Genomic DNA, 15,506 nt, shown 5'->3' with positions numbered 1-15,506 from the left:
TCCTAAACTACTTTGCATAATACTATTTACTCTCTTTAAATCCTTGTATTCCTACCCCCCTGCCTTCTACCCATCATGACTTGCAAAGTATCAGGAGGAAAAGTGGCCAATTTTTTTTCCACAGCAGAGCCAAACTTAATACCACTCTGAAGCAACTGTCAGAAGTTCCTCTACAGATTAGTTTGAAAAAAAAACAAACAAAAACAATCTCCATTACCTGCATACAGACTTCAGTTATCAAGTGAAAAAGTGGTTATATTATAGGTGTCTTTATCTCATATCAGTGCGTGCAAGATTGAAACTGCACGTTTTTGCCTTTTCATGTTAAAATCTGTCATAAAAATTTGTCACTGTTTTCCAAAGGATCTGCACTAAGTGTTTGATGCAGCATAAACAGAACAAGGGATAGCACTAGCCATTTCAGCAAACGTTTCTTTCTCCTGCCTCTTATGTATCAAAGATATTTTTGACACGCAGAAACACTCAGTCTGCAGATGTGATTTTGCACATGCAGACACGTTATCCATTATCTTCTTTATAGCAATTGTGTGTGCTTTTGTACTGCTTTGCATTTTGCAGAATAAGATAAGGGAATAATGTTCAACCCACATCTTTACTGTGAGTACTAATGTACCATTAATGAAAAAAGCTGAAGATGTTCACAAAAAAAAACCCAAAAACCCTGCTTTATTTGTGCTCTGCACAAACACACACAAATTCACTGCTTTCTTCATACAAAGAAGAAAAACAGTGAACTTCCATGTCACTTTCTTGATTTGATAAAACACACTCAGACTTTCCAGCACTGAGTCAGCTATCTGCATGTCACTGCTGCTTATTGATACAGCACTAAGGGAAACATCCCTTCCTCTGAGAAAAAAATCACAATGAAACAAAGTAAAATTATTTTGGCAGAAGTCCCAGAATTAAAAAAGGAACTTTTTGATCTATTGAAACACATACCAAACTGCAGTGAATTCAACCACTTCTCTCAATGAGATCTTACAACTAATACAGAGAAAAGAAAGTACCAAGAGCTTTTCAAAGTTTCTAAAACAAATGCTAGCTCCGAGTAGTCTAAACGATAACACAAAGTGAGAAAGATTCTGTTAACAGATCTTGTTTATGCAAACAGTTAGGTTTTTCTCCCCCACTTGCTCAGATGTCTTACGATCTCAGTACTTAGCTTAGCTCATCCTTCCACAGCCTTAGCTATGCATAATGTCTCCTCTGTTTTCTTTGTACACTTATAATTGAGATACAAGCAAAATTAATTTAAAGAAAATGCTACAGACTTGCTTTGCTTTGATTACTAACAGTCATGGCAAAAACTGTCACTTACTCAAAAGGTGTTTCATTCACACCTAAAATAGGTACCAACAAACAGGAAATAGCAAAAGAGAGTGTACCACTTTCTATTTTCTACAATAGTCTGAGGAATATATTACAACTTGTTAGAAAGTCCAACATCCAGAAATAGTTGCTGCTGGAAGGACAAAACTTACTGTTCAGTACATTCTCCAGTTTTTGCGTCATGGATCCTTCTACTTTTTCCGTTCCATCCGCTTCCAGTTTTTGATGGATTGCTGGAATAAAGTGTCTAGTTAAAATGTAGAACATTTTAATAGGTGGGAATACATTACATCAAAATGACACTTTTAAACATTTTTAAAAATTTAATATAAAGTGTTATTTGTCTTTTTAGACGTAAAAAATACAAACATGTTTCATTACAGCAGAGCCTAGTGGAGAACAGGGCTCAGCGCCAGACACTGCAGAATTTTAACCATTACTTTAACACAGATTTACTCTACATTTTTGAACAAGGCACTAATGCTCAAGAAAAAGAGGAGTCAGGGAGGAAAAACAATTGCAGTTCCCTATCTTGTAATACAAGAACTAATTATTAATAAATAGCTATTAATTATTAAGCATGAATTATTAGTATTTTGAGAAGTAAGCATAATTCAAGCACAACTTTTTACAATATGTAAAATCCTCTTATCAAACAATTAAAACTTCCTGTTGCTTTAGATAGGATTGAGACTTCTAAAAAGCCTCAAGCCTGCTTGATCTCCATAGAGTAATTTGAAGTTAAACGATGCTGCTCACTGCTTTTAACTGAATAATGATACATTTTAGTGCAGAATACAAACACAGTTCTGAAAGTAATTTCTCAATTGTCTCAGCCTACGCTAGTTCAGTCTGCACAGCAGAGCACCTCAAAAGAATTCTCTTAAGATGGAACTTAACCAGGAGATGTGTCCCATGAATAAACCTAATGCATTCCAGCAGGTACCTGGAATTCAATCCACAGAATCATAGGGGTTGGAAGGGACCTCAAGAGATCATCGAGTCCAACCCCCTGCCAAAGCAGGTTCCCTACACCAGGTCACACAGGTAGGCGTCCAGGAGGGTCTTGAATATCTCCGGAGGAGATTCCACAACCGCCCTGGGCAGCCTGTTCGCATGACACACGTGTGACGTGACACACACACAGGCTGCCCAGGGTGGGTTTGTAGTCTCTTTCTCTGTAGATATTCAAGACCTGCCTGGACGCCTACCTGTGTGACCTGGTGTAGGGAACCTGCTTTGGCAGGGGGTTGGACTCGATGATCTCTTGAGGTCCCTTCCAACCCCTATGATTCTGTGGATTGAATTCCAGGTATCTGCTGGAGAAACTTCAAGCTATCATTTTGCAAACAATTTTCTTGGGCTTCTGCTTAGATAGCCATTGACACAGATAAACCTATAGGCTCACAGATTTAACATTTAATCTACGCATTGCCACATTCATTAGAGGTGCCAAAGATGTTGCAAAAGGCATTTAGACACTACTCTGGCAAAGAAGAAAATAAAAAATAAAATAAATGCAACCAGTCTACTTCAAAGGAAGATGCTGCTGGATTGGATTTGTAAACTGGATACAACTTTGTGTGTGTTAAAACTTTGAATATTGACTGTTTAGGCTGAACAAGTAGAACTAAGGTCCATTTTCTCTGTCTGAACAACAACAAACATCTCTTATAAGAAAACAATGTGGCTTCAAGTCTACTGTCAAGAAAAGTACTTACTAGTCTAAGCAGATAGAAAAACAGAAGCATCTTTAATCATTCTTAGCCCATTTAGCATATACATTTGCTTGACAGCAGTGAGAAGTCGCATAGCACGTTTAAAGTGAACTTGAACACAAAATGAGTTATTTTATTGTTAAATGGGCTGATGCAGTATTATCCAGGGCTGCTTAGGGGAACAAGAGGATCTCCAACACAGTGCAGCCTTCAAGCACATCACCAGCAATAAGCTGCAACACCACAAAGCAAACTCAAAAAAAAAACCATCATCATCAACTGCCCTCATCATTCCAGGAGTCAGCACTGATGAAAAGTCAGAGACCTCTATTTTAAGGATGCAATTACAACAAAGGAGAAAACCATAATGGCCTTTACTTGTCAGTCATTAGCACGAAGTGTAATACACACCCACAGCCCTCATCCTCCCCAGTTTGCTCTGCCCTCTGCAGTCCTTTAGGCATGCAGCAACAAGAGAGACCACCACCATCCACCTGAGAATGCAAACTTGTTGACATGGGCAAAGCCAACAGCTTTATTCCTACTCCAAAGGCTGGCAATGCCTCTTCCATTCTTTTCACAATTCTTCTATGCCTCTATTTTTTCTCAGATACTAATCTGGGACTGTAATTTTATGTATCTCACTATTAAGGTACGTTAACAGTGCAAACAGTTTAACAAACATGTTTTCATTGTCTGCAATTCACAGAAGTTCAAGCTGTGAAGGGACCACAGCCTGCAATCACAGCTTACAGCCAAGAAAATGAATGTTGAGAATTGCCTAAATAAGTGGTCTTGGACTTTTTTCCAATTGTGTAACAATTAACTACAGTTTCCCACAGAACCTTGCAAACAGTGGCAGCTTTGGTTTTGTATCCTGAAGGCAGCAAAGGAACAGCAAGTGAGTTTTGCTGTTATGGATAGTTACAGCACCACTTCTTTCTTTAGTAACAACCAGCTATTATTAGATCATTCGGTGGGTAGACTGTGGTTGACTGAACTCAAGAGAAATAGATCTTTCTTACAATTCAGCCCTTAACTTGTGCTGACTAGGACTCCTTCTCCCTCTCTGCTCTGCTTCTCCTTACATCAAACCATGGACAAAGAACACTGAGTATGATCCATCTAATTGTCTATTGCTACCACTGAGCCATGCAGCCTTTTCCATTTGCCTCTTTATCCTAATTCTTGCTGCAAGAAACAAAGAGATGGTAAACTGAAAGGCATATTCATTAGAACAACCACCATAACATAAGCAGGTATTTTTAAGCCAAATACTGCTGGAACTGTATCAAAGTGTATTGACAGGAATTTAAACATTTCAAATAATTCTATGAAGCAATTTTTTGAAAGATGCTTTCTACTTGGATGTAGATTTAAAGGAAAAAAGTTACATAATGTCTCAAGGAGTTTTAAAATTTACTACTTTGAATTAATTGATTATGTAGCAGAAACTACTAACCAAATAATTAACATCATAGTCCTGAAGGGGACTCACCTCAAAATATCCAAGATCAAACTACAACAGCTGAAGTGCTATCAAAACCAGCTTCTATTGCAAATATATGCAAAATAGGTGAAGATGTACTTTAATAAGCAGAAGTTTAGAGTGAATTACAATGTTACCAATTAAAAATAATGTTATATTATGAACTGCATGGGTTTTTTAATATTATTATTTTATAGGACATATATTTAGAATTCTATCAGGATCATTCACTAGTTCCTGAGTTTTTTAAAATGCACCTTCTCCAAGCAGTTCTTTCAGATTTCCCTAAGTTAAGAGTACACAGTAGAAGCACTATTCCTTCCTCTTCCTTCTAAAATGAACGTTAGCATTTTTCACAATGGTAGCATTTAAAGCCAGTCACTTGGCATCAAATATCTGAGATTCTCAGTTTCACAATACTAGTGTTATAATGTGGCAGTTTTTTCTACGTTTAAGACAATTCCTAGAGGTGTTCAGACAGAAAATACTGCCGACAAAATGAACAAAAACCAGGGCATTAAGTTTTAGAGAGGTGGAAAGCACTGTGGAATACAGATAAAAACATATTAACAGGTTGGGTAAACCAAAAGGAGTTTTGGACTATTGTCTAAAACAAGGTATCTCAAAGCACACAGAATAAAATATGTAGACCTACCTAAATTACTGTGTGTAAACAAATGGAGTTGCTGCATTTCCTTTTATATGTGTAATGAGTTACATACTGAAGCTATCTTTACACTTTGCATTCAGATTTTGCAATAAGTGCATTCATACGTATGCCAAATTCAGGTTACAAAAAAGTTAAGTTTTTTTACTTTGAAAACAAAGTATCCTCCTTCTATGAGAATCAGTCAAAATGTTTCTGAGTTAGAACTTCAGACAAACAAAACAACTACATGCAGTCAAGAAAAGTATGCGTAGATGTAATCTGATTGTAAGGAATAAAGAGATAAGAGATTATTTTTATTTTAGACCGAGTCCATGTGGTAGTGGACTGCTGCTTTCTAGGACAGTCCCCTTCAACACTTGTACCAACATGCTTTCCTTTGCTGGTTCTACAGTCACATGGCTGTAGGGCGAGAACGTGAAATGACGGTGGAAAACTAACCTCGTAAGGAAAGGAGTTTTCTTTCTCTATTAGTGAGCTTGCCTAATCCCTGCCTTGGCTCCACCACAGCTGTGCCAGCAGAGAGGAAGGAGCACAGGGCCGATGGAAAGCCAGCTTATATTTTCCACGCTCGCCACTTCAATTGCTATTTTTTTCTGCAGGCAGCGATGAATATACAGTGAGGAGGACTCTCTTTGGAGACCTGAAGAAAAGAGGGATAGGCAGGACTCTTTTCTTGAATTACCAGTTATCCTGGTCTTAGTTGGATTAACAGTAGGAAACCTAGGACAGACTGTTTACCATTATTGATAAACTTTACTGTGAGTAGCACAGAATAAATGAGCAGATATTTGGTCTAGATGCTTTAACCAGGGCCAGAAAATCATCTGCATTTGTATTATCTTTGGCTTTACGTGCTCAAGTTGTCCACTTAAGTAAGAATATTTAAAGGCTTGCAAGCTTCACAGCTACAGGGATATAACTAACTTGTAACAGCAAAGAGACGAGTTTAGAGCTCAATCTTCAGCCTATGACTAAATTCTGCAAATTGGTTATTTTTTTCCAAAACATATGCAAAGTTCAGCCTGGCAAATAAACCACAGCACAGGCCTTGCAGTAAAATAAACTAGCAATTAATTTACTGCTGCTTGTGTTGAAAACAATTTTATTTAATCTAAGGAAGGATACGGTTTACTACTTGGCAAATGTAAATCTGCAGCAAATTAAACTATGCTTCCAAGGTTATACAGATTTTGACAGGCAAGATACATTCTTGATTTGTTCATTAGATGTTTTTTAAAAAAACATATTTTGAGCTAAACACCAAGAGTAGTATTCTCAAAATTTCTTCAGTCTAACTCATCTCAATGACATGCAGTGCAGTCTCATGACTGCAGTGACACGCATGCAACTTTTCTACTATTTTCTGATGAAAAGAGGCTATACATGCACTTAGCTTATCTGAAAATCTAACTCTTTTGCACAAAAGTATGGTTAAAGGAAAGAGTACCCAAAACTTTTTAAGTCAGATACAGAGAGAAAAAAGAAAAAAAAGAACTGACTAAGAGGAAAAACTGACTCAGCAAAGTAGTTCAAAAGCTCTCATGTGGTAACCATAAACAATTTGGCACCAAAGAACACTAATGAAATGAAGACCACATGTTAACATGTTTCCAGTATTCATGCCAATGATAGAATGCCTTTGGTTTGCTTTTTAAAAAAGATATAACAATTTTCTGTGAATTGAACAAAATAATGCTGTTGATGAGGACAGCACCAGTACCTAAGATAAAAACTCGTAAACGGATTCAATGGGAGTGCATAACTACATATAGCATATAATGCAATACCTAAAGACAGCATATCAAGAACAGTGATGACAACACATCCGTTTCTTTAGGTTCACATAATGTAAAGCTTGTTACTCTGGCCAATTACCTGTACTGCTAAGTAATTCTTTTTTTTTTTTTTAAGAGAATTTCTGGATATTTTTGTGAACTGCTGAGCAAGCTTGACCTTATTTTGATAAACACTGCTAAGCCAAGTCAAAATTACAAAATACTGAAGTAAAGGTAATATTTCCTTTAATTGCTTTTTTGCATTCTGTTTCTCTAGCATTTACTTTGTCAAATTTAATTACATACAAATAATAGCAAAATTTCTAAAGATAAAAACAAACAACCACAAGTCTAAGCCATAGTGCTAGGAGGGTAAGTTTTATGCAAATAAATGACCAAATGTTGTTTAACAGCAGTGTGAGAGAAAAGTTAACAGGCCTCACAGAGGATTATATTTAAGCAAGTGTGATATTTCCAGGCAAATACCTCAAAAACAGACCTCAAAACAGGGTTTACTAGACATTTTATAGATCTACTAAGATTCAAGGACTGGACCCAGGTGCACACCAGGATACTTAAGAACTTTAGAGCATGAAAACTGCTATCATCTTTAACGTCCTCTTTTGGAGAGGGTCCAGAGGAGGGTGACAAAGATGATGTAAGGGCAGAAGCACCTCCCCTGAAGATATGCTGAAGGAATTGGGCTTGATCATCCTGGAAAAGAGAAGTCTGTGGGGAGACCTCATTGAGGTTTTACAATATTTAGTATTTATAAGCATGAGGGAAATCAACGTCTTACATGGGTAGATAGTGTCAGGATGAGGTGGAATGACTTTAAACTAAAGGAAGGCAGATTTAGATTAGACAACGGGGGAAGGTTTTCCTCAGAGTGTGGTGAGATGCTGCAACAGTTTACTCAGATAGGTTGTGGACGCTCCATACCTGGAGCTGCTTAAGGGCAGGCTGGATAGGGTCCCTAGGCAATCTGATATAGTAACTTGTTCTAACAGCCACCAACTCTATCTGTGGCAGGGGGCAGATGCTTGATTATCCTTGAGGTATCTTCCAACCCAAGCCATTCTGATTCTGTGAAGATTCTAGGATATTTCTGTACTGACACAGTGCAGATCCTCCCATATACATGTGTCACGCTCCAATATAAAGGAGGGAGACGAGTCACGGAGGTTATCCTGCTGACTACGCCATTAAAAATGTCAACAGGCAATATAAAGGAGGGCGATGAAGGTTCTTTGATTATGTATATACCCAGCGTGAGATTAAGAAACAACAGTTCAAATGTTGGTCCGACCAGTTTATTACCACTATAAACAAGGGAGATGGGAAAGGTGGACACTGTTAGGGTGATGGGGAAGGGAAGGTGAGCGATAGGAAAGATAGGAAAGAAGCAAGGATTTGTACAACGTGGGGAAAGTCAGCAGCCAGGATCCCAGGGGCGGTCCGGTTGCAAGCGGCTCCGACGGTCCGAGGCAGAAGAGCAGGGGTGGCAGAAGCGGGGAGAACAGCAGCAGCGACGGGCAGCCTTGAGCAGCAAGCAGCTGTCCGTAGAAGCAGCACCGGGTCAGCACAGGAGAAGGGGTGCGGGGTCAGCACAGGAGAAGCGGCAAGAGGTCAACCCCAGGAGGGGCAGCAGCGAACGGTGATCAGCTCGTGAGGTCTCTACTAATAGAAAGCTTCTCCAAGAGGAAGCCACTCCAGAGAAAACCCTCCACCTTCGTGGCTGCAGGACCCCTCTATTTATCTCCCAGATTTCTCCAGTTTACGTGATGAACCCCTCGAACCCCTCCTGCTTGGGCATCAGGCGGGTATCACCTGAGATGGTTATCTCCCCCTGGAGATGAGTTCCACAAACCGAGTGTTCTCTGGTCATTGAGCTGCAGCGTCAGGGGAGTAACACCTGAGATGGTTATCTTCCCCTGGAGGTGAGTTCCACAAAAGAGTGTTCAACTGAGTTGCAGCTTAGGCTGCCCCAGGACATGCCCATCAGCTTGTCCCATAGACAAGGGATTTCACAACCCTTGCCCAGGACAAGCTTGGACATGTTCGGACATGTTCATCAGCAAACTCTGAGGCAATGGTATAAGATATTAGTCTCTTACAACATGAAAACTAACAGTAGAAATAAAAGCAGCTTTGAAATGTTTCATATGTTAAACACTGTTCTGAAATAAAAATTGAATCACGCAATATGAAATTAGGCTGATTATCTATAGGTTAAGTCTGACTCAAATTTAATCAAAGGTCAGTTTTCACTTATTTGTTATCAACTGCAATATTTGCTGTGTGAAAGGAGCAAGTGCAAAGCTGATCTTTCCTTTTATTCTTTAAAAAAATTTTCAAAGACAAAAATTTTCACTTACCTGAAAAACCCAGATTCACAGAACATAACAGCCAGACAGCAGCTAAAAGCTGTCATGACTTCATCTATTTGAAGAAATTCTGCTAGTAGTTACTGTTACATATCTAAAAGGAGCATTGCTTCAAAGGAAGCAGTATGAGCATTTAGCATAAAAACAGATACAGGCTTGGGCACAGAAACTTCACAGAGGACAGAGACTATTTATGCTGCTTCTCACTTTTTAAAAACATACTATCTAATTTGAGATTCTGATAAACATTATTAGAAAATGCTGTACTAGAACCTTACCTTATATGAAGGGTAAGTTTGACTTGTTTTCAAGAACGGTCCCTAATTTTTTCCTTTTCTTAAGGTTACGTTAACAGAAGAATTGGTCTACTACAGAAGTCAATTATAGGTATTGTATAAAGAGGAAGCATCCACTTGACACTAGCCTACCTACCATTCACATATTTGACTGGAAAACCTTTATCAGGTCATCTCCAACTTAGTAGGCACTGTTCATTGCAAGCTTGTGTTCTCCTTGCTATGTTTAGCATTGCAATATCTGCACATCAGTTTTTAAGAAAGAAAGTGACATCAGAAACAACTCTTTCCCCACTGTGCCTAGCTGAGAAGTCTCATAAACATAAAAACAAAAATACAGTAATAAGCGTAATTGCTTCTTATTCAGCATACATACAATGTGGTATAAATACCTTAAGCCTTCAGACATAAGTATCCCTTGGAAAACTGCTTGGTGAACTTAAAGCATATCAGCTATTGTTACATGGCTACTCAGAGGCAGGATCTTAATTCTTGACTCACGTAAGCTGCATTTACTGTGGAGAACAAGCATGTATGTAAACTGCAAGCCTGAGGCTGACATGCTGTCAGATACATGACACACACTCAGCATCCAAGCTTATCACAGGCAGCGTGTTTCCACAGCCTCATTTTTTCTTGATCTCTACAAGTTTCCATATTAAAAGTTACCAGGAATAATTGTACACTGTCCTTACTTTGTGAAGCCTATTTCCACTGCTTGAAGCAGGAGGGAGATAGTAACATTAACAGACACGCCACACTGAAAACAACGAACACTGACCTATTCTAGCTATGTAAACTCAGCTCTATGACTCAGGTGCTAATCACGTGTTTGAATGTGGTTTAATCAAATGCTTATGTTTAAAGAAACATCCAATTTAAAGCTAAAACTTGTTATAGATGGTCACGGTTCAAAAGAAAACACAGCACCATCATTGCAGAATTGAGCAACTAAAGTAGCCATTTATTTTTATTTTTTTACTGTCACTAAAATAAAAAGAAGCACTGCAGTCTAAGGTTTCCAAAGCATTACCGAAAAAGTGCATTCAAACAAATTCATTTTCTAGCTTTCCAGAGGATTCTGGGTGGAACCCAATTTGCTTATGGCAATAAAACATTATGTCTCCACAAGCATATAAACAATAGCGCTTTTAGGAATGCTGCTTTCTAGGCTGCAATTAGAATTATGGGAAATAAATCAGCCGAACCCCCTAATGTTGACTAGTGGGTCAAGCTGAGGTGCCCAGCTCCCCTCAGCTCAGTTTACAGCTCCCTTCAGCTGACGAAACAAACTTCCTGTTGAACATCTCTGCTACGACACAATCACTGTCAAACTGTCAGCCAAGCTAGCAGACAGCGAGACACAAGGATCTGATAAGGCAACTCTATTTTCCAAGAAATTAAACCAAACAAACAAGGGTTCTGGCCTATCCAACCGCTTATTTTCTTAGTAAACCCCTTCTAACTCACACAGCATAAGAAAATCACAGAATGACAGAACAGCTTGGGTTGGAAGGAACCTTAAAGATCATCTAGCTCCTGCACCCCTACCACATGCAAGGTAGCCAACCAACAAGCAACCTGGTATAATCTCAGGGTTTTTGTTGCATGCTGGTGAAAATACTAAAACTAATGTAAATATGTAATGCAATCTGACAGCACACAAAATCACACTGTTCTTACTGATCCCTACTAATGATTGAGCCATGCAAAAAATGAGTAGTAATTATTAGATTTCACAATCAAGTTCTTACATTTGCAGTAAACATTGTTCACAGTGTACGAGTTAAAAAGGCACATATAAACAGATGTGCAAGTAGATGAACGTGAAGCACTCAGTAAAACAAGTGAGCTCCCTACAGAAACTACCATCCTGTACCAAAGCAGAGAGGATGAAGAGAGATAACCACACACCGACAGCTCTGCTACACAGCAAAATCCCACAGAGATGGGACTGTTCTACAGTTTATAAGGCATAATCATTGGTGTTGGAAAAAGCATTCTAAGGATAGCTGGAAAGGAAAATCAAATGCCTACATTCTTCCCCATTGACACGTTCTCTTCAGAGAAAATGTATGATTTTAGAATATCTTCCCAAAGGAATTGAACAGTTATAATAAAAACGATATAACAACTCAAATCAAAACCCAGGCAGCTCGGACATTTAAACTTCACCGGAAAACTGACAGAACAGTTTTCCCTTCAGTCACTTTTAATCTCTAATAGTGCTCAGCAACAATGAAAGTTCACAGAATGGTGGCTGCGTTCCTAGAAGCTTGTGATTAAGTCAGCTTTCAGCTTTCAAACAAACCACTATTTGGGTAGATTTATGCAGATACAAGTTCTAGAGGCAATTAGAAAATAAAACACAAATCTATCCTCATGTGCAAATAGAAAAATGGCATCACATCATCTTGTACAAATGGTCTATGGTCAGAATATAGTGGAATTTTTAATTAATTATTCTTCTGCTAAAGAGCTTGAATCGTTGAACAGTTGCATGCCTAGAAAGTATTTTGTTTTGTTTGCTCTTCTTTTGACTTATTTGTTTTCAATTTTGCATCTGAGTTATTTCTCCAGATCAATTCTAGTAATGCTCATCCTGAATTCTCTGCACATTTCCTTTGAGGAAACGTAGTAATGAAAGACTCTGGAGAAAAGCTGTGACCTCTGTCATGAGGGTTGGGTGATGGTGTCAAAGATTTCCATTTTTCTTACTGCTACTGGAACACTCTTGACATTCAATTTAGCTGTTGCTTTTAACTACAACAATAGAGCTCTCTCAAAAGAGTGTACATTTTTTTCCAGTTAGACTGCCTGAAAACTATTCTGCACGTGGGGGAAGGGGCAAACAAGCAGTTCTAAACTACAAGCCCAAAAAAATCAAATGCAACCACTTGATTTAGACTGAAAAGAATCCAAAACACTTCTGCATGTACAATTAATAGGAAATCACTAAGAAAAATGCATACTAAAATACTACAGAAGACAGCTGTGACCTGTGATACATCCTCATCAACAATTTGCTCTCAGAAGTTAACAACTAAAGACTGCACTGATTTTTATATTTCTTGAATTGCAATGTTACAGCTCTGAATGCATAAGAGATTAAGATTTGAAGTCTCTAAATTTCTTTTACAATATCAAAGTCATTCTCTTTCTTTCTTAGTACTATTTTGACTCAACGTTTACAACTCAAGATACAAGTCTGCTTACTTTTGAATATTTAAGGGGGATCACCAGGATGACAACAAACAAGACATTTTGGTTACAGACAAAAAGCAGCACCAACCACAATTCATCCCAAGTTCTTAAGGTTGTAATTCATCTGAAGGACTACATGGATAAACTCTAATTTTAGGTAAAATAAACATGGATAAGAGATGCCAAACAATGTTATAGCTATCTTCCTTTAAAATTCAAGACAGAGCGTTTAGTGAAATAAATAAGTCTGCTTTCTCTATTTTTTCATTAGTTGTTTGGTGGTTGTTGTTTTTTTTTTCATTCCAATTAGCTGCCTGGCCTCTCTATTTATCAGCAAAGCAGGTTCCAAAGACAAGAAGCGTCCATTTTGACAAAAAAATCCTGAAAACATTTGTGTTCTTTCTAGAAAAGCCACAGTATTTATGATTTTCATTAACTTTCTGTAAATGCTACTAAACTTTCACTAGTCCAAAACATAATCTTACATATACTCAGCAGCACTGGTTTTTTTTCCACAGCAGTAGCTGTTGGGAAATAAAACTCAGTACCATTAGGAGCATTTAATAGATTTGGATGTGAGAAACAAAATTTCGAAATTGGTTCAGGATTATTTAGGATTCTTAAGTATTTAAAAAAAAAAGTAGCATTTCAGATTTTCAAGATACTGAAGACATTAGCTTAAAAATAGCCTAATACCAATTTGAATTCTCAGCATTTATAAAAACTTGGTTAAAAGTAGAACTAAAGAATGTCACATACTCATTTTTTCTGCAGGTTTTTTCATACAACTACCACCATCTTTACTACCTCCACTAAAACCTTTAATTTCTTTCCTCTGTTATTGAAGTATTAGCTAAATGTAGGCCCAGGTTTTCAAAATTGATCTCTATTAGGGATGTGCTCTGGATGAGGTAATAGAGCTGTTCAGAAGTTGAGATCTGTTGTGAGAAGAGTTGTCAGACTTCTTAAAGTGAGATCTTTCCTATCAAAGCATGCCTGTCTCCAACTGTAGAAACAAGTTATCTAAGAATGACCAAATTAGGCAGACAGACAAAAAGTTAACAGCCACTTGTGAAAATGCTGTCATCTGAAGGGCATGTCACAGGTTAATCTAGGGCAGGATTAGTGGAACACCAAGTGAAACACTGCTTCTTTCCCTTCTCCCCAAGACACCAAAGTAGTTATCAGATGGTTAGCAAGTGCCCGTAAGTGGGTCAACAGAAAAGCAGTATTTATCCAAAGCAGCGTTCCTAAAACCAACAGAAGTGCTAGCTTGACTGAAGCTATGAAGAGATGGATACAAGTTCACTTAGTCTATGAAACCCATAACACAGGATCACAAATGGTAGTTCTGCAATATACAAGGGCTGTTCTGAAAGTAATGCCTCCTACTTTATCCCTTGTGAGTCTTGATCCTCAGACACAGGTGAGAACTCTTTTCCTTTCTTTTGTAACATCTACTTGATTGCACTGGTCCTGTTGCCATTATACTATTACAACATGTTTACTACTATGCAGCATACATGAAACCTAATGGAAGTGATAGAATCCAGTAGAATCGCTTTCCTAGCCAGCACAGTCCTTAACTAGATAGGGCTACAGTAGCTGATGACAAGCTTTTACCTGAAAGACATTTTATGCCTTAAGTAAATGCAGGTGTATTTTAATGTTACACACACAACATAACGATGTATACAGAGAGACAGCTGATGTAATCTCATTAGTGTGGCTGGTTTCCTATGGGAAGCAGAATATAAAGGTAGAACCATTCCTTAAATCTGGGTGTCCTGGATTTTCATATAAATAATACAGTCTGAATATAAGATAAGGCACCATGGAATAGGAGCTTTTATGTTGCTGTAGTCTGTAAAATATTAATAAGATCTCATTTCATTTTTCTGGATATGTGGGCTATACAGTTTCAACAAATGACAGGAACTGGAGGCATACTTTTGGTGCCATCACTTGCAAATATACCATAGCAATAAGCTAGCCTGTCTCAGCTTGTGATCAAAGTAATACAGAGCTCAGACCTGTATGCTTGCAGAAAAGACTGCAAAGAACAATGTTTTTAATATTAAATTCAACCACACACGCAGATACAAACTTTTATACCATATTTAGTAAATAAAACTTACCTGACAGAGCATCTTGTGCTTCAAAAAACGTGCTGAGACCTCCTTTCACATAAGCTAGACTCCCCTCATTTTTCTTATTGGCTTGTTTCTTCAAATTTACAACAGACATTTTGAGCTGATCAAAACTGGAAAAAAAAAAGCACCATGACATCCAAACAACAAATAAGGTCACCTAGTGAATAAATAGAACAAGTTACTCAGAAAATAGACAACAACTGCTGCATAAACTATTAAAGAGAGCAACTAGTTTGATTCCTGATAATCAGTATTTATTCTTAGTCTGAAACATGGTGGGCTGTGGTTGTTTTTTTTTTGTTATTGCTTCTTTGTTTTAATTTTTAAACTTAAATGGAAGGTTCTAGTTGCATGTAATCAATTTTTTTTTTTTTAAATGGCACAAATTGGTTAGGAAATTTCTTCTAAATATCTGCCACTTCTCTTAGTTAACTGCCTTTATTGCACCAACTGGATCAGGC

The 15,506-nt window shown here is 37.8% G+C and overlaps 1 protein-coding gene across 1 annotated transcript in view; it reads right to left on the bottom strand.

The window, feature by feature from the left end:
- The window catches only part of EXOC2 (exocyst complex component 2), a 127,912-nt gene that overhangs the window by 78,616 nt on the left and 33,790 nt on the right, over positions 1–15,506 (bottom strand). Inside the window, exons 6-7 of the mRNA XM_065753320.1 lie at positions 15,031–15,155; positions 1,506–1,586 (exon numbers count right to left, since the gene is read on the bottom strand). Of these exons, the coding sequence (XP_065609392.1) occupies positions 1,506–1,586; positions 15,031–15,155 (206 nt within the window). The remainder of the gene's footprint in view (positions 1–1,505; positions 1,587–15,030; positions 15,156–15,506) is intronic.

The sequence above is a fragment of the Cyrtonyx montezumae genome, unplaced genomic scaffold (assembly GCF_038088225.1).
Source record: "Cyrtonyx montezumae isolate F1298 unplaced genomic scaffold, pur_monq_1.0 scaffold_8, whole genome shotgun sequence".
NCBI lineage: Eukaryota > Metazoa > Chordata > Aves > Galliformes > Odontophoridae > Cyrtonyx > Cyrtonyx montezumae.
Note: the sequence above shows the minus strand (reverse complement) of the source record. Positions and strands in the feature narration are given on the sequence as shown.